A 20,019-nucleotide genomic window follows, 5' to 3' on the forward strand; every position below is an offset into this window, starting at 1 on the left:
GAACATTACCTAAGACCATTCACAAGCATAAATTCAAAATGGATTAATTAGCTAAATGTAAGACCAGACACTGTAAAACTCTTAGAGGAAAACAAGAAAATCACTCTTTGACCTAAACCATATCAAGATATTTTTACACCTACCTTTTAGAGTAATGAATTAAAAACACAAATAAACAAATGTAACGTTATTAAACTTAAAAGGTTTGCACAACAAAGGAAACCATAAACAAGATGAAAAGACAGCCCTCAGGATAGGAGAAGATATTTGCAAATGAAGCAATGGACAAAAGATTAAACTTCAAAATATACAAATAGCTCATGGAACTCAATATTAAAAAACCAAGCAACCCAATCTAAAACTGGAAAGAAGAACTAAATATCTCTCCAAAGAAGACATACAGATGCCAAAGAGGCATATGAAAAGATACTCAGGCTTACTAATTATTAGAGAATTGCAAACAAAGTCTACAATGAAGTATCCCCTTACACTGGTGAGAAAGACCATCATCATAAAATCTACAAACAATAAATGCTGGAGAGAATGTGGAGTAAAGAGTACCTTCTTGTATTGTTGGAGGGATTATAAATTGATACAGCCACTGTGGAGAACAATATGGAGTTCCCTTAAAAAGTTAAAAACTACCATATGACCCAGAAATCCCTCTTCTGGACACACACCTGAGAAAACCATAATTCAAAAGGTCACATGCACCCCAGTGTTCACTGAAGCACAATTTACCCAGCACATGGAAACAACCTAAATGTACAATGACAGATGAATGGAATAAAATGTTTGTGTGTGCTCACTCAGTCGTGTCCAGTTCTTTGTGAAACTTACAGAATGTAACCCACCAGGCTCATCTGTCCATGGGATTTTCCAGGCAAGAATACTGGAGTGGGTTGCCATTTCCTCCACCAGGGGATTTTCCTGACCAGGGAATCAAGCCACATCTGCATCCCCTGCATTGTCAGACAGATTCTTTACCACTGAGCCACCTGAGAAGCCCTAAAGATGTGGTACATGTATACAGTGAAATATTAGTCAGCCACTAAAGGGAATGAAATAGGGTCCTTTGTAGAGATGTGGGATAAACCTAAAGTTTATCAGGTAGAGTAAGTCATAGAGAGAGGAACAAATATTGTTTATTAACACATATATGTGGAATCTAGAAAAATGATACAGATGAAACTATTTCAGGGCAGGAATAGAGATACAGATGTGCAGAATGGAAATGTGGATACAGAAGTGAATGGGAAGGTAGAACAAATTGGGAGATTAGGATTTTCATATATGCAGTACCATTTGTATTGATAAAATAGGTAGCTAGTTGGAACCTGCTATAAAGCACAGGAAGCTCAGCTTGGAGTTCTGTGTTGACCTAGATGGGTGGGATGGGGCAAGGGAGGAGGAAGGACTAAGAGCAAGAGATATACGTATACATATAGCTGATTCACTTCATTGTACAGCAGGAACTAACAAAATACTATAAAACATTTAAATACCAATTTAAACAAAATCAAAGAAAGCAAGCAAGCAAGAGAAAGAGGAAGTGAGGGAAGGAAGAGAGAGAGAAAGAAAGGAAAGAAAAAATGAAAGAAAGAAAAAGTAAAATCATTTGTAGATATATACTTACTGTCATTTTGTTCATTGTTCTCTATTTGGTTTTGTTGTTCTTTTTTGTTTCTTTTATTTTGCTATCTTGTGATTTGATGGCTATATTGTGTTATATTTGAATTCCTGTTTCTTTTTTGTGTGTTTTTGGACAGGGAGGCCTGGCGCGCTGCGATTCATGGGGTCGCACAGAGTCGGACACGACTGAGCGACTGAACTGAATGATAATTTTTTGGTATGCGACTATATATGCTGCTAAGTCGCTTCAGTCATGTCCGACTCTGTGCGACCCTGTAGACTGCAGCCCACCAGGCTCCCCCGTCCCTGGGATTCTCCAGGCAAGAACACTGGAGTGGGTTGCCATTTCCTTCTCCAGTGCATGAAAGTGAGAAGTGAAAGTGAAGTCGCTCAGTCGTGTCCGACTCTTCGTGACTACATGGACTTCAGCCTACCAGGCTCCTCCGTCCATGGGATTTTCCAGGCAAGAGTACTGGAGTGGGTTGCCATTGCCTTCTCCGTGACTATATATATTCATATGTAAATGATTATTTTTGAATGATAGTTTTAAGTTCAAATGCATTCTAACAATCACGTACATTCATTTTACTCCTCACCCTGCCTTGTTTAAGATCTTGACATCATACTTTATATCATTTTGTTTCATATCTGTCTCATCAGTACTTGTTTTGGGTATAGTTGATTTCACCACTTTTGTCTTTTAATCTTCCTAATGATTTTATTAGTGCTTGATCTAATTACCTTTAGTGTATATATGCTGTTACCAACAAAATTTTCCTTTCATAATTTTCATATTTCTAGTTGTAGTCTTTTATTTTCCATTTAACATTTTTTTTTGTAAAATCATTTTTGATGTGATAAACTTTTTTAGCTTCAATTGCCTGTAAAATTCTCTCCTTGAAATCTGAATTGAGCCTTGCCAGACAGAATATACTTGGTTGTAATTTTCTTCCTTTTATCACTTTATATATATCATTCCACTCCCTTCTGGTCTGCCACGTTTCTGCTGAAAAGTTAATTGATATTTTTACAGAGTTCCCTTGTATGCAACTAGTAGCTTTCCTTTTGCTGTTTCTAAGATTCTCTCCTTATCTTTAATTTTTTCTCATTAAAAAAAATTATTTTGTATTGGTGTAGTGTTGATTAACAATGTTGTATTAGTTTCAGTTGTATAGCAAAGTGATTTCATTATACGTATACATGAATCTATTCTTTTTCAAATTCTTTTCCCATTTTATTACAGAATATCCCACAGAGTTCCCTGTTACCTATTTTAAATATAGCAGTGTGTACTCGTCAATCCCAAACTCCCAATCTTTCTCTCCCTGACACCCTTCTCTTCTGGTAACCATATGTTCTTTCTCTGTGTTTCTGTTTTTTAAATAAGTTCATTTGTAGGGCCATCTGTGACAGTACAGTAATTAAGAATTTGCCTTCCAGTGCAACAAGTACAGACTAGATCTCTGACTGGGGAATTAGGATTCCACATGTAACATGATTTGGCTGAAAAAAAAAGTATAGTAAATAAGTTTATTTGTATTTTTTTTTCAGATTCCACATATAAGAGGTATCATATGATATTTGTCTTTCTGTCTGACCTAGTTTGCTTAGTATGATAATCTCAAGGTTCATACATGTTGCTGCAGATGACATTATTTCATCCTTTTTAATGGCTGAGTCATATTTTATTGTATTTTTGTACCATATCTTCTCTATCCATTCATCTGTCTATGAACATTTAGATTGTTTCCATGTCTTGGCTTTTGTAAACAGCACTTCAATGAACATTGGCGTGCGTGTACCTTTAAAACCATGTTTTTTGCTGGATATATGCCCAGCAGTGGAGTTGCTAAATCATATGGTAGCTCTATGGCTATTTTTTGAGGAACATGTATATTGTTCTCCATTGTAGCCGTACCAATTCATATCCCCAGTGACAGTGTAAGATGGTTCCTTTTCTTCATACCCACTCCGCCATTTATTGTTTGTAGATTTTTTGATGATGGCGATTCTGACCAGTGTGAGGTAATATCTCATTGTAGATTTGATTTTCATTTCTCCAGTAATTAGTGATATTGAACATCATCTTATATGCCTCTTAGCTATTGATAAGTCTTCTTTGGATAAATGTCTATTTAATTATTCTGCCCATTTTTTTAATGTTCTTTTTGGTTTTGTTTTATATCGACTTGCATGAACTATGTTTGTAAATTTTGGAGACTGATCCTTTGTCATTTGCTTCATTTGCAAATATTTTCTCCCATACTAAGGGTTGTCTTTTCATTTTCTCTATGGTTTCCTTAGCTGTGGAAAAACTTTTGAGTTTAATTATTTGCTTATTTTTGTTTCTAGTCTCATTACTGTAGGGGATGGATCCAAAAAGGTATTGCTATGATTTATATCAAAGAGTGTTCTATGTATGTTTTCTTATCAGTTTCATAATATCCGATTTTATACATTTAGATCTTTAATCCATTTCGAGTGTATTTTCGTGTATGATGTTAGGGTGTGTTCTAGTTTCTTCTTTTTTACATGTAGCTATATAGTTTTCCCAGCATCACTGGTTGAAGAGACTCTTTCCTCCATTGTATAGCTTTGCCTTCTTTCCCATAGAATAATTCACCATAGGTGACTGAGTTTATTTCTGGGCTTTATATCCTGTTCCATTAATCTATATTTCTGCTTTTGTGCCATTATCATAGTGTTTTCATGACTGTAGCTTTATAATATATAGAGTGAAGTCATGGAACCTGATTCCTTCAATGCCGCTTTTCAAGATTGCTTTTGCTATCCAGAATCTTTTGTGTATCCATGCAAATTTTAACATTTTTTTGTTCCAGTTCTGTTAAAAATGTCATTGATAATTTGATAGGGATTGCACCAAATCTTTAGATTGTCTTTTGAGTAGTAAAGGCATTTTTAAAATGGTGATTCTTCCAATCCAAAAACATAATATATGTTCTATTTACATCTATCTGTCATCTTCAGTTTCTTTCATCAGCATCTTACAGTTTTCATTGTACAAGTCTTTTGTCTCTTTAGGTAGGTTTATAACTAGGTATCCTTCTTTTTGATGTGATGGTAAATGGCCATTTTGTCTGACTTACTTCACAATGGTATTTTTTTTTTAACTTCTCTTTCTGATGGTTCATTATTACTGTGTAGAAACACAAGAAATTTCTTTGTATTAACTTTGTATCCTGCGTCTTTACCACATTCATTGGTGAATTCTGTTAGATTTCTGGTTTTCTTTAGGGTTCTCTATGTATGTATGTATAGTATCATGTCTTCTGCAAACAATGACAGATTTGCTTCTTCTTTTCCAATTTGGATTTTTTTTTTGTTGTCTTATAGCTAACACTTCAAAATTATGTTGAATAAAAGTGAAAAAAGTGGTCATCCTAAATGGTTCCTGATCTTAGAAGAAATGCTTTCAGCTTTTCACCATAGAGTATAATGTTAGCTGTAAATTTGTCATATATGGCCTATATTACGTTGAGCTATATTCCCTCTTATGCTCACATTCTGTACACATTTTTATCATAAATGTGTGTTGAATTTTGTCAAAACCTTTTTCTGCATGTATTGAAATAATCATATGGTTTTTATTCTTCAATTATTTAATGTGGTGTATCACACTGATTGATTTGTGGAAAATGAAAAATCCTTGCATCCCTGGGATAAATCCCACTTAATTATGGTGAATGCTCCTTTTAAAGTATTATTAGATTCAAATTGCTAGTATTTTGTTGAGTACTTTTATGTATATTCAAAGGGGATATTGGCCTGTTATTTTCTTTTTGTGGTGTCACTATCTGTTTTTTGTATGAGAGTGATAGTGATCTCACAGAATGCATGCAGTCATGTACACGTGTATCCATTCTCCCCCAGTCTCCTTTCCCATCCAGACCACTACATAACATTGAGCAGAGTTCCATGTGCTATACAGTAGGTCCTTTTTGATTATCAATTTTAAATACAGCAGTGTGTATATGTCCATCCCAAAGTCCCTGTCTCTTTTTTAAATCACACTTTCAATTTCAGTACTGGTAGTTGGCCTCTTTATATTTTCCAAGTCTTCCTGGTTTAGTCTTGGGAGATTTTTATAATGCCCTTCTAAGAATTTGTCCATTTCTTCAAGTTTGTCCATTTTATTGGCATACAGTTGCTTGTAGTAGTTCTTTATGATCCTTTGCTTGTCTGTGGTGCTCACTGTAACTTCTCCTTTTTCGATTCTAATTTTATTGATTTGAACATTCTCCCTTTTTTTCTTGATAAACCTGGCCAAAGGTTTGTCAATTTTGTTTATGCTTTGAATGAACCAGCTTTTACTTTCATTTATCTTTTCTATTGTTTTGTTCATGTCGATTTTATTTATTTCTTCTCTGATCTTTATGATTTATTTCCTCCTAATAGCTTTCTATTTTGTTTGTTCTTCTTTCTTTAGTTACTTTAGGTGTAAGGTTAGGTTATATGTGATTTTTCTTGTTTCTTGTTATAAGATTATATTGATACAAACTTTCCTCCTGGAACTGCTTTTGCTGTGTTCCATAGGTTTTGGGTTGTCATGCTGTCATTTTCACCTCTGTGTATAGTTTTATTTCCTCTTTGATTTCTTCAGTGATCCATTGGTTCTTTACAAGCATATTGCTTTAGCTTCCATATGTTTGAGTTTCTTACAGATTTTTTTCTTATAGTTGATTTCTAATCTCAGCATTGTGGTAGGGTAAAAAATTTGATTTCAGTTTTCTTAAATTTACTGAGGCTTGCTTTGTGGCCCAGTATTGAATCCTGGAGAATGTTCCATGTGCATTCCAGAAGAATGTTCCCTTCTTCTTGAGAAGAATGAGTACTCTGTGGCTTTCAGATGAAATGCTCTATCAATATCAATTAAGTCCATCTAATCTAATGTATCATTTAGGGCCTGCATTTCCTTTATGATTTTGTGTCTGGACAATGTGTCTATTGATACATGTGAGGAAGGTTTAAATTGCCACACTATTATTGAGTTACTTTAGATTTCTCCTTTTATGATTTTTAGTGTTTACCTTATTATATTGAGGTGCTCCTAATGTGAGTGCTCCTATAAATTGTTACATCTCCTTGGATGATTCACTGATCATTATGCAATGTCCTTCCTTGTCCCTTGTCTATTTTCTCTAATATATGTATTGCTACTCTAGGCTTCTTTTGATTTCCATTTGTATGAAATTTCCCTTTCCATCCTCCCACTTTCAGTCTGTATGTGTCCCTGTATCTGAAGTGGTTCTCCTGTAGGCAATATATATGTGAGGTGTTTGGTTTTTTTTTTTAATCCATTGAGTCAGTCTATGTCTTTTGGTTGAAGCATTTAATCTGTCTTCACTTAAGATTATTATTGTATATATGTTCTGATTGCCATTTTGTTGTTTTTTTAGTCTTTCTTCTTCCCTTCTTCTTTTATTCACTTCTCTTATGATTTGATGACTAATTTTTGTGTTGTGGTTGGATTCCTTTTTCTTTTTTGTGTATGTATCTCTTATAGGTTTTCAATGTGTGCTTACCCTGAAGTTTTGTTATAGAGGTCAATATACAAACAAGATTGTTTTAAATTTCTGTTCTTTTAATTTCAAATGTATTCCCAATATCTTCCATTTGTGCTGTCCTCAAAATTGCTGGTTTTGATATCCTTTTTGTGTGCAGATGATTTTCTACCTTTACTGTGTCTTTACTTTTACATCATTTTTCATTCATAATTCACTTTTTTCAGGTAGTAGCTTTTTATTTTACATTTAAAGAAGTTCCTTCAGCATTTGTTGTGACGCTGGTCTGGTGGTGATGAATTCTCTTCACTTTTGCTTGTTCGCCAAGCTGTTGATTGCTCCATTGAACCTGAATAAGAGCTGTGCTGAGTAGAGTACTTTTGGTTGTAGGTTCTTGCCTTTCATCACATTAAATATATTGTGCCACTCTTTTCAGGTCTGCAGATTTTGTGCTGAGAAATCAGTTGATAACCTTACCTGAATTCTTTTGTATGTTATTTGTTGCTTTTCCCTTGTTTCTTAATATTTTTTTCTTTCCTTTTAATTTTTGTCAATTTGATTACTCTTTGTCTCTGCATGTTACTCTTTGGGTTTAACCTGCCTGAGTCCTCTGTTCTTCCTGGACTTGGGTGACTGTTTCTTTTTCCATATTAAAGAAGTTTTAGCTATTATCTCTTCAAATATTTTCTCAGGTCCTTTCTCTCCCTCTTCTCCTTCTGGGACCCATATAATGCAAATGTTGGGTGCATTTAATGTCCCAGAGATCTCATATACTGTCTTCATTTCTTTTCATTCTTTTTTTCTTTATTCTCTTCTGCAGCAGTGATTTCCATCATTTTGTCCTCCAGCTTACTTAACAATTCTTCTGACTTAGTCATTCTGCTATTGACTCCTTCTAGTGTATTTTTCATTTCAGTTATTGTATTATTCATCTATATTTGCTTGCTTTTTAGTTCTTCTAAATCTTTATTAATCATTTCTTCTATATTCTCAATCTGTGCATTCCTTCTTTTTCTGAGATCTTGGATCATCTTTATTATCATTACTCTGAATTCTTTTTCAAGTAGATTGCCTATCTCCTTTTCATCTAGCTTTTCCTCAGATTTTTATTCTGTTCCTTCCTCTAGGGCATATTCATCTGCTATCTCATTTCCACAGGCTACAGGATTGTAGATTTTCTTCCTTATGCTGTCTGCCTTCTGGTGGATGAGGGTGAGCAAGAGGCTTGGGAATGCTTCCTAGTGGGAGGGACTGGTTCCTTCCCACTGATGGAAGCTGATTCTTCTGCCTCTGGTGGTCAGGGACATGATCAGGAAAAATCATAAGCAGGCTTTCTGCTGATGGGTTGGGCTGCATTCCCACCCTGTTGGTTGTTTGGCCTGAGATATTTCAGTGCTGGAGCCTACAGGCTGATGACTTGGTCTAGGTCTTGAGGAAGAGATTGTGACCTTCAAGAGGACTCCCACCAATGGATACTCCCCCAAAGTACGTCTATTCGTTCTTTGTCCGTGGAGTGAGGGCACAGTCACCTTCCACCAACAGGAGACCATCCAGTACTGGGAAGTTGCTGTTCAGTTGCTGTCATGTCCTGCCCTTTGCAACCATGTGAACTGCAGCATGCCAGGCTTTGCTGTCCTTCACTACCTCCCAGAGTTTGTTCAAGCTCATATCCATTGAGTCAATGATGCCATCCAACCATTTCATCCTCTGTTGCCCCCTTCTACTCCTGCCCTCAATCTTTCCCAGCATCAGGGTCTTTTCCAGTGAGTCAGCTCTTCGCATCAGGTAGCCAAAGTATTGGAGTTTCAGCTACAGCCTCAGTCCTTCCAATGAATATTCAAGGTTGATTTCTTTTAGAATTGACAGGTTTGATCTCCTTGGCTGTCCAAGGGACTCTCAAAGTTTTCTCCAGCAACACAGTTTGAAAGCACCAATTCCTGTGGAATTTCTGTGATTAAACCCCACTGCCTTTCAAAGCTAGATTCTCCTGGGGCTCCTCCACCCATGCCATGCCCCCATGCTGGATAACCTGACACGGGACTTAAGACTTTCACTCTTATGGAATAACTTCTGTGGTATAATTATTTTCCAGTTTGTCCATCGCCTACTTGGCAGATATGGTTGATTTTATCATAGTTGCTTCCCTATTACCATCTCATTGTGAATTCCTCTTTGTCCTTAGATGTACGTATCTCTTTTTTTTTGGTATGTTCCAGCATATTTTGTCAGTGGTTGTTCAGCAATTAGTTGTGATTTTGATATTTTGTGAGAAGGGATAAGCACATGACCTTGTACACTGCCATCTTGAGCTACCATGTCAATTACAGTGTATCTTCTTGTGGACCTCTTTGGGTTCATCTTGTTTCAGAGGCTGTGCTTTTAGTCCTGGATATGTGTTTCCTTTTCCAAGTTGGGAAAGTTTGGAGCTTATTTCTTCAGTGAATTTCTCTGCCTGTTTATCTCTCCTTGTTTCTTCTTGTATAAGTGTTGGTACACTTGGTGTTGTTCCAGTAGTCTCTTTAAAATGTCCTCTATTTAAAAAACTTTTTTTCCTTTTGTTCTATTCATCATGGATGTTTTTCACTACCAGTCTTCTAATTTGTTGATTTGTTCCTCTTTATCATCTAATCTACCAGTAAGTCCTTCTAGTGAGTTTTAAATTTCAGTTATTATATTCTTAAGATTTGTTTGGTTCTTCTTTATATTTCTCCGTCTTTATAAACTTCTCACGGCATTCGTACGTCCTCTCCTGAATTTGTTGAGCATTTTTATGATCATTGGTAGTCTTGAATTCTCCTTGGTACTGTTCTGTATTCCAGTTCATTTTTTTTTCCTGAGGTTTTGTCTTACTACTTCATGTGGAACTGATTCTTCTCTTTATTTTGTTTAATTCTCTGTGCTTGTTTTTATGTTTAGGTAGGTTTGTTATGTTTCTCAGTCTTGGAGAAGTGACTTTATGTTGGAGACATCCTATGGAGCCCAGTAGCCTACCTCCCTCTGGTCACCATATCATTCTTGCAGATCCCCCCTGTGAGCAGTGAGCAGGCCTTTCTGTTGTGTCAGTGCCGACTGCTGGAGCATATTGGTGGGCAGGGCTGACTCCTGTCCTGGCTGCCTGCAGGCCCTGCTTTGTGTCTTGACTAGCGGCCTGCTGGCAGGTGTAGTTCAGTTCCAATACTGGTGGTTGTCTGGCTTGGAAGTTCTCAGGATTGGTGCTAAATGCTGGTGATGGGGACTGGGTCTTGGTCTTAAGAAAAAATGTCAGCCATATGTAATAAAATATCAACATTATAAATGAATCAGTTTGGCATACCAACTCGCCACTTCCACAGAGTGACTGGATAGCTCAATTCCTAAACCAGTTCATACTTCTTTATATGTGGAGTTAAGAGACAGATGATTAAGTCAGTAAGCAGAGATTTTCCTTCTGGGACAGATACACAGTGGAGGGTATGTAACAAAGAATTCTATCTAGAAGATCTTTGGCAATAGATGCAAATTTAAGTAATAGTAGTATGATTAACTGTTATTAGAAAATGTGGTGTCTTTTTACTGAGTTACAGTCTATTATTCTCTTTCAGTTAAATCCAGAAAAATCTGGTTGCTTCAGATGAGCTTGGGAAGATCCAAGAGATGGAATTCTATATTACAAAAATAAATACTTAGGCTTCCCTGATAGCTCAGTTGGTAAAGAATCTGCCTGCAATGCAGGAGACCCTGGTTCAATTCCTGGGTCAGGAAGATGCCCTGAAGAAGGGATAGGATACCCACTCCAGTATTCTTGGGCTTCCCTTGTGGCTCAGCTGGTAAAGAATCCACATGCAATGAGGGAGACTTAGGTTCGATCCCTGGGTTGGGAAGATCCACAGAAGGGACTCTAGTATTCTGGCCTGGAGAATTCCATGAACTGTATAGTCCATAGGGTCGCAAAGAGTCAGACACAACTGAGTGACCCTCACTACTACTACAGTAACTACGTTTTACCCTGCTTCTCTTTATCTCTCTCAAAAATGTATTGCTTAACACACAGATTTTGGCATTCAATGTATTTCCTTTTCTCTTTCCAACCCCCACTTCCTCTTTTCAAAATTATGTACCACAGTGGAGACATGCAACAGGCTATTAGAAATATGAGACTAGGGAATTGGAGAGATGTTGAAATATAAATTAAAGGTATAAATTGGAGAACCTTATACTTTAAAAATTTGTTTGAAGCAATGTAAATATATGTGATTGCTTCATGAATGTTTTGGGAGAAAATTCAAAGCCAGTTCCTTTTTGGCTATAAAGAACTTTCAGTTAAATGAAACTTCTAGTTGTACGTGATGAAGACTTTTTGTTAATAATGATGCTGGTCCTTTATACAATATGATGATTATTGGTGTGTAATGGTTACCTACTATTTTCTCTGTGATTCTAAACACCAAAATAATTTGAGATTATGTGTTAACAACATGTGTTATATGCTTGTCAATCATCAATTAGTGTTCCAAATACACATGAAATTAAACAGCAGTAAGTAAGTCCTGTAAAAACAGTTTATTAAAATTCAGCCAGTGAGAAGTTCACTCTATAGATTTGCCAAGTACATTTATTTTGTAATAATTTTAATATTCCATTGCAATTGGTTAGTCAGAAAGAGAGAGAAAGAAAATAGAGACGGACTAAGAATGGGAAAGAAAGAATGTTGCGGTATGGTCTTTTTGTTGTATAAATTTCTCTGACAGAATAGTTTGATAATCCCAGTTCATTATTATTCAGGTATAAGAGTTTTAAATTTTGAAATTCCAAGCAATTGTACATAGCCATCTCAATTGCTTTACTAACTATATAGAATAAGATATTTAATATGTAGAAAGAGTTGGCCATATATGTATTACCACTTTAGATTACATGCTAGTATATTTGTATATATTTCAGCACAGTTTAAACAAGCAAACGGATTATAGGTATTATAAATTTATATTTAACCTCAAATTAATACATTGAAACTGTGCACATATGGCTATTTTTTAAGATAATACCATTCTTCCAAGAACCCAAAATATATTTCTGGTGTTCTGTTCAAAACAACTCACGTTAATCAATTCAACTGTTTTTAATGTGGATGCTGCTGCTGCTGCTGCTGCTAAGTCACATCAGTCATATCGGACTCTGTGTGACCCCATAGGTGACAGCCCACCAGGCTCCTCCCTCCCTGGGATTCTCCAGGCAAGAATACAGGAGTGGGTTGCCGTTTCCTTCAGCAGTGCATGAAAGTGAAAAGTGAAAGTGCAGTCGCTCAGTCGTGTCTGACTCCTCGTGACCCCATGGACTGTAGCCCACCAGGCTCCTCCGTCCATGGGATTTCCCAGGCGAGAGTACTGGAGTGGGTTGTCATTGCCTTCTCCATTAATGTGGATGAGAAAATATATTTTATGATTTTGAGTGGTGAAAAAATTTTACTAGGAAGCTTAATGATTTGCCTAGAGTCAGTAGAACTCAAAGGTAAAATCGATAGGCAAACACTATTCTTTTTTAGTTCCATGGATAGTTCTTTGCTTTCCACTAAGAAATTCACAGATTTTTAGGATAGGTTCCAAGGACAAGGTTCCTACTGTGCTTATCGCTAAAGAAGAAGGACTTCTATAAATGGATAATATATGTAAGCATAAGTACACTTGGTACTTTTTATGTTGCTTAATATCTTAGATCTGTGTTTCTTGAAAACTCAGATATTCTGATATTTTGCTTCATAGTCTTCTGGAGTCTTATATTGTTAAAAATATATTAACTTATTCAAGCATCTAGCCAAAGAATTTTTGTGAGATATGTCATTTCCATATTTGAATATTTTGAAGATATTTAGGCTGTTAAAACCATTATCATAAAATGACACTGCTCTGAACATAGAAAGAATTATTAAAGTCTCCTAAAATACCTAGTTTGTTTCTCCATAAGTAGTGTAGGAAAGTAATATAGATATAAAAATAAGCACAAGACTTTCTGAAGCTGAAACTCTTTCAAATGTGCAAGTTCTGAGCTGCCATATGAGATCTGTGTTAAGGATTACAGTAAACTGTCAGTTTGTGAAATTTCATCAAAGTGGGATGATAATTTTCTAAATTTATAACATGTACATTTTTTTTGCTGACAATGCCTGACCTAAACAGCACAAAATAAAAGTAAATTTTGTAAATTGCTTGGTTTTATTTGAGATAAATATTCTAGGCAATTTGGATGACTACTTTCAGATTTGAATTATCTGAATTATATATACATATTTATTAAAAACTGTATCAATAATTCATAGTTTTCTACTGACTAAACACTTTTTTTAGCTTATTATATATATAGTATTTATATCTTTTAAAAATTCTGTCTGTATTAGAAATGGATCAAGGAACAGGTGTGAATCAGACTGATAAAATTAGCCTATTTCTCCTATAAATTGTTAACATTTGAGAGTAATTATACCACTTTCTTTCTTGGAGGCTCAGAAATGTAGCTGTAATCTACAGAGGAGTAAAGAAAATGTAAACTTTTTGAAATTACTTAAAATTTCAGTAAAAATAGAGATAAATAACTTCTACATTAAACACTTTCATTTATATGTTATATGTGATCATTTCTACCAGTAAAAGCAAACCAGGAAAAACAATTAGTTTTTCAGAATGTGCTTACAATCTCTGTTTACTGAGGAAGAACCAAGATAGTTCTTTAAATTTAAATTTAGACCAACTCATAATTGAATAATATTTAAGAGCATATTTCTGAACTTTTTAAAGGAAACTAACTTTTTTTCAGGACTTAAGGAAATTAAAAGGATAAAAAAGACTTGATTTTATTGAAATTTTAAGAATAAAGGAAGGGTAGTGTTATGGCATGGATAAAAATGTTCCTAAATGCTGAAAAGTTATGTTAAAGTCAAAGTTTTGTCTGGAAAGAAAAGTAAAGAAATAAAAGCAAAATCAAGGACAACTGGTACGTTGTTAGCTGGACTTTTGTGATGATCATGGGAAATCAAAATTCTCATGATACATTTTACCTACAATTATGGAATTAATGTCTTGACTTCAGTCACCTCTGGGGAAAAAAAAAACCCACTGCTGCTCTTCTCCTACAGTAAAAATAATATAAATTATTCTTAAATATAGCTATTGAGAAATTGTGGTACACTTTTGCTTAATTAACAAGGAACAGTAAAAAAGAAAAAAGAAGGAAACTTATCCCCCATTTAGATAGCAAACATGTTGTCAGTCTGGATCTGTCTTATGCTTCATCTTATCATCTAATACATCTCAACATCTAATACATGGTAGATACGTAGTAGATACTTAATAAATATTTCCTGAGGAAATTAAAAAAAAAAAAACACTCTTAAAAATGTGTACTTCAATAAAAAGATATGAATAGAGATCTTATAATTCTGACTTCCAAATATCAATTCATAAGCCTGTTACATCTTCAGATATTATTTTGATTAAAGCTTCTTTAAGACACATATAGGTATCTAGAGTTATATTACTTAAAAATCAGAAAAAAATGTATTTTAATAATGACTTGTATAAGGAATTATGTGCCTTTCACAGAAAAAAAATCAAATGAATTATCTAGATTTATTTTCGAAACAGTAAATAGTCATTGCCTCCAATTTTTAGATGAATACATAAAGATCCCAAAGTGACTTACTCAAGACAACATGATGATAGAAAAGGGTAAGATAGATTCAGTATGTATTTGCTGTTTCTACATATATGGAATATTAATTTAATGATTGCAAGGAAAATAGGCATCATCCATTGTGCCTAAAGTAGGATTTCCTTCAGGAAAACCATTGGAAATGCCTAGAAAAGGCAATATTCTGTCTCTTTTTTTATATCTTTTGTGTGATAATGTGGGTGCATTTTTATGGGAAAATAACAGTTATCAGTTACCCTCAGAGAGAGTTGTTTCAAAGGAATAGAGTAGGAGTGGCTAATATGCTCAACATTTGTCCCATTCTTTTGTACTAACGATAATTCACGTGAAGCAAAACTGTTAATATTACTGGTGAGGTAAGATTACAGCATGATTGTGACATTGCCTTGAATATATTTGCAACATTCAATAATGCCTATGGGTTACCAGGCACTGAAGTAGATCTGAGAATATGGAGATGAAATTAACATCTTTCCTTTTCTTTTAATTTATTTGTCTGTTTTGTGATCTTTGATCTTCATTGTGGCATTTAGGATCTTTTTTTTAGTTGCAACTTGTTGGATCTTTAGTTGTGACACTGGACTCTTTGTGGCATGTATGTTCTAGTTCCCCAACCAGGGATCGAACCAGGGCCTCCTACACTGGGAACAGAAAGTCTTAGCTTCAAGACCACCAGGGAAAGTCACTCAGCTTTCATAACTTTGAGTATGTTATAAAAACTAGAAGGGGAGATTTTTAAACAACAGCTATTATACAATACAGGAAGTGTGTGGCGGATTCATTTTGATATTTGGCAAAACTAATACAATTCTGTAAAGTTTAAAAATAAAATAAAATTTAAAAAAAAAAAAGAGAAAGCACATAAAGGAGGAGAGATTTCTTAGAGGAGATAATACTTAAGCAGTAGTGTAAAAGGTAAGTAAAAGAAGATGTCAAAAATGGGAAAGATGGACACTTTGTTAAGTAGGGACTGTCTTACAGATTTCAGATGTAAATATAAATATGCAAAATACTCCTTTTCCACTATTAATAGAGTATAGAAATACTTATAATATTCAAATTTTATTCAAAAATCAGTTTACTCTAGACATTTTGAGAGTTGACGTACTACCTATAATATTAATCAATTTGTTCTCAATATCTGTTTATTTCTTCAGATTTTAAATAATATATTTCAATTATAAAAAATTTTGAAAAAAATTAGAAATGTAAATGGACACGAATCAGATCAACCACCGTGGAGTAAACTTTATTTTGTAAATGCAGAGAGCTTTGAGACTTATAACACAGAATAATTATTTTAGTTAGAACTAAACTAACAAGAAATATCAAAGCAGTATTATTGAATCTCAGGAAAACTGTTGATTGTAGCATATTATCAGAGTACTTTTCATCATATTCCTCTGTGTAGTGAGAATTATTTCAATATTTTTGTATTGACAACTATGAACAGATAAAATATTAAAATAAATTACTTTTCTTTCTTTTAATCTTAGTAAAATCCAGTAATAATTAATGATAGGGGAAAAGATAAGAATAAATCAGTGAAGAGCACCTTCAATACTTTCTTTAAAGTACTTATTTATGATTTAATATACAGTATTTTGATTACAGAAGTTCACAAAGGAAACTAAATATTCTCATTCATTTCAAGAGATCTGTAACAAAACTGACCCGAGAATTATTCACTTATGCACCTAGATTCTTGAGATGTATTTTTGAGACAAAGCACCTTATGTCTAGGCTTGGCTGTTATATTGCTGTCGCCACTCACTGCCTTGTGTTTATGACTAGTGTGGTGAGCTCTGGTATACGAAGCTTGTCCACACGTAACCAATATAAAATATTGCGTTTGAAGTGCTTTAATAGAACCTTTTCTTGGTGACCATTACTTAAGATATCAAAACACACACAGCAATGAAGAGAATAGATTCTAAGCAGAGTCTCAGAGATTTCTATAAAGATATCATGGTTATAAGCTTGCACTTCTGAAAGTCAAAGAGATTTATTTTATTTATAAGAAATATGTAGCATGAAATTACTGTTTTGTAATTTTCCCCATATAAATTGAAAGAACAAATGCTGAAGGTTTTGGATTCACAAATACAAATGTATTTTAAGTATGGTCTTCAATCCTCTTTTCATTTACTAATTTCATGTGTGTACATCTGCTTTTAAAACAACTGTAGAAGAGGTCACGGTGATACTGGGATAAAGAGAAATGCCCTATATAGATTATTGTCATAAATGTACAAGATGTTTAAAATATGGGAGAACTGGGAAACCGGATATCTAGATGAGTTGTATCTTACATCCTAATTTTTAAAAATTTATTGCAAAAACACTACTTAATGACCACTAGTTTTTTTTTCTTTGAAATCCCAACTTTAGAAATCAGTTGTGGTTGGCTAGCAACAATTTGCTTATTGCTTGTTACTGGTTATCAGATCTATGGATTTTAATGACGCAGAGTTAAGCAAAAACCTGCCTGGATTTGGGGGGAAATATCTGTTTTTGTGGTAACACCTCATATTTGCAAGCAAATGGGCCGAGCTTAAATTCTATCACACAAATAACAGCAATATCCCTTTTTGTTATACTAATTCAGCTCCTACACTCTTTTATCTTCCTCCTCTAATCTATTACACTTCAGCATTGCACCAAATACCAGCATTTTATGTTTATGTCTCACTGTGTGTTCTGTGTGTGTTCAACCTAGTTTTGACCATAAAATTAGTGTGTGTGTGTTAGCTGCTCAGTTGTGTTTGACTCTTTGCAACCTTACACATCCACTCTAATCTGCCGAATGCATAACACTTCTTTTACAGTTGCATAAATCAAGCTCAGTAATTACATTGTTAAGTATTTTATAGTGAAAACAAACATGCTTTCTCAATCTTTACCCTTCCATGTCTAAATTGAGAAGGCACTTGTAAAAGTTCTACTTTCTGAGAAAGCAGTGATGATTGCTTTATGGTAAAGTTCAGATTAACCATGTTTGGTATTATCAATGTACTTTAAAATTATTAGTATAAAGCTTAGTGACTATTTTCTGTCAGGGGAGTGTGTAATTTCCTCAGGTCTGTCTCGTCACAACAAAAACCTGAAGTGATGGACCAGTGTTACAGCCCTCAGATGGACCAGTGTTACTGCTCAGTTTTACTTAGAAAGTAAAGGAAAATACATCCTCAAGGTGTGAGGACATGCCAACCCAAAAGACACGAAGAGAAAAGAGGCGCCCAGCCCAATTTTGGCTCCTCTTTTTATATGGCTTTTCTCCTCCGTCTGGGCCTGCCCTATGTAAATTGGGCTAGCCAGGAATCCTGTTTGTTTTACCTGAGCTCCTCACTCCGGTCCTCAGACCTTCCTTTGTTCTATTTTCGCGGGCTTTACCCTTCCTTGTCTTTTAGCCACCGCCATTCTGGACTCATTTTTCTTATTCTAACTACCTGACATTCCATGTCAACGTGGGATTCCCTTTTAAAAATAGTGATCTATTACACACTGGTCATTGGAAGGTTTGAAGATTTTGTATATTCGTGACTATTGATATGTGTGGTAATAAATTTTGTGTGTCTTAAAATTTCATCCTAGTTAATGGTTAATCATTAGGATAGCATAGACAAAATGCTTTTGAAATATGAGTTATTGACACTAATAAACCTATTTGAAATATTAACATTGGTGTGATAAATGAAATATTTTTGAATACTAACAAAATTTAATTTGGGATATACATAACAAAGTATCAATGTGTTTTAAATTATCATATTAGTATTATTTTCATAGTAATATCAAGAATTTTTTCATGATAAGAATATATATTTAAAGTTTTAATATAAAATTAACAAATGTCTGAAAGCTAATACTATATGTATTTTCTCCTTAATTATAGTCATGATTTCATTGGAGAATTTACAACAAGCTACAGGGAACTTTCTAGAGGGCAATCACAGTTCAATGTATATGAGGTAAGAGGAATTTTACTTTATATTTTTCTGGAACAAGTACAATTATGCTTTTAAAATATGGATTTTTACAAAAGATAATTGCCAAAAGTTACCAATATAAATAAGAATCTTTAAACTTATTGAGAAGATTGGTTTTTGAGATTAAATAATATTTCTCTTCAAATCACATGGTCATTTGAATCTACTTTGTTGATTTAAAATTCTTGCCTATGAAACATTTTCTTATTTAAAAAACATCCAATATGGATATGTTTATTTTTCCTTGAGCTTCAGCCTTTATGTTTTGCCTTCCTACTAACATTCTCCTCAACCCTTTTTTTTAATTAATTCATTTTTTATTGAAGGATAATTGCTTTACAGAACTTTATTGTTTTCTGCCAAACCTCAACATGAATCAGTGATAGGTATACATATAACCCCTCCCTTTTGAACCTCCCTCCCATCTCCCTCCCCATCCCACCCCTCTAGGTTGATACAGAGCCCCTGTTTGAGTTTCCTGAGCTATACAGCAAATTCCCATTGGCTATCTATTTTACATATGGTAATATGTTTCCATGTTGCTCTTTCCATACATCTCACCCTCTCCTCCCCTCTCCCCATGTCCATAAGTCTATTCTCTATGTCTCTTTCTCCATTGTTGCCCTGTAAATAAATTCTTCAGTATGATTTTTCTAGATTCCATATATATGCATTAGACTACAATATTTATCTTTCTATTTCTGACTTACTTCACTCTGTATAATAGGTTCTAGGTTCATCCACCTCATTAGAACTGACTCAAATGGGTTCCTTTTTATGGCTGGGTAATATTCCATTGTGTATATGTACCACAACTTCTTTATCCATTCATCTGTCAATGGATATCTAGATTGCTTCCATGTTCTAGCTATTGTAAATAGTGCTGCAATGAACAATGGGATACATGTGTCTTCTTCAATTTTGGTTTCCTCAGAGTATATGCCTAGGAGTGGGATTGCTGGGAGATGGGAATACCAGACCATCTGACCTGTCTCTTGAGAAACCTATATGCAGGTCAGGAAGCAACAATTAGAACTGGACATGGAACAACAGACTGGTTCCAAATAGAAAAAGGAGTACATCAAGGCTGTATACTGTCCCCCTGCTTATTTAACTTCTACGCAGAGTACATCATGAGAAACTCTGGGCTGAAAGAAGCACAAGCTGGAATCAAGATTGCTGGGAGAAATATCAAT

General features: G+C 34.6%; 1 protein-coding gene across 2 annotated transcripts in view; it reads left to right on the plus strand.

Annotated features, from left to right (window-relative positions):
• Positions 1-20,019, plus strand: part of CPNE8 (copine VIII) — a 274,643-nt gene that overhangs the window by 166,981 nt on the left and 87,643 nt on the right. For both annotated transcript variants that reach the window (XM_010841510.1, XM_010841509.1), the window contains exon 11: positions 18,730-18,805. In XM_010841510.1, the coding sequence (XP_010839812.1) occupies positions 18,730-18,805 (76 nt within the window). The remainder of the gene's footprint in view (positions 1-18,729; positions 18,806-20,019) is intronic.

The sequence above is a fragment of the Bison bison genome, unplaced genomic scaffold (genome assembly GCF_000754665.1).
Source record: "Bison bison bison isolate TAMUID 2011002044 unplaced genomic scaffold, Bison_UMD1.0 scf7180017864163, whole genome shotgun sequence".
In the NCBI taxonomy this organism is placed as follows: Eukaryota; Metazoa; Chordata; class Mammalia; order Artiodactyla; family Bovidae; genus Bison; species Bison bison.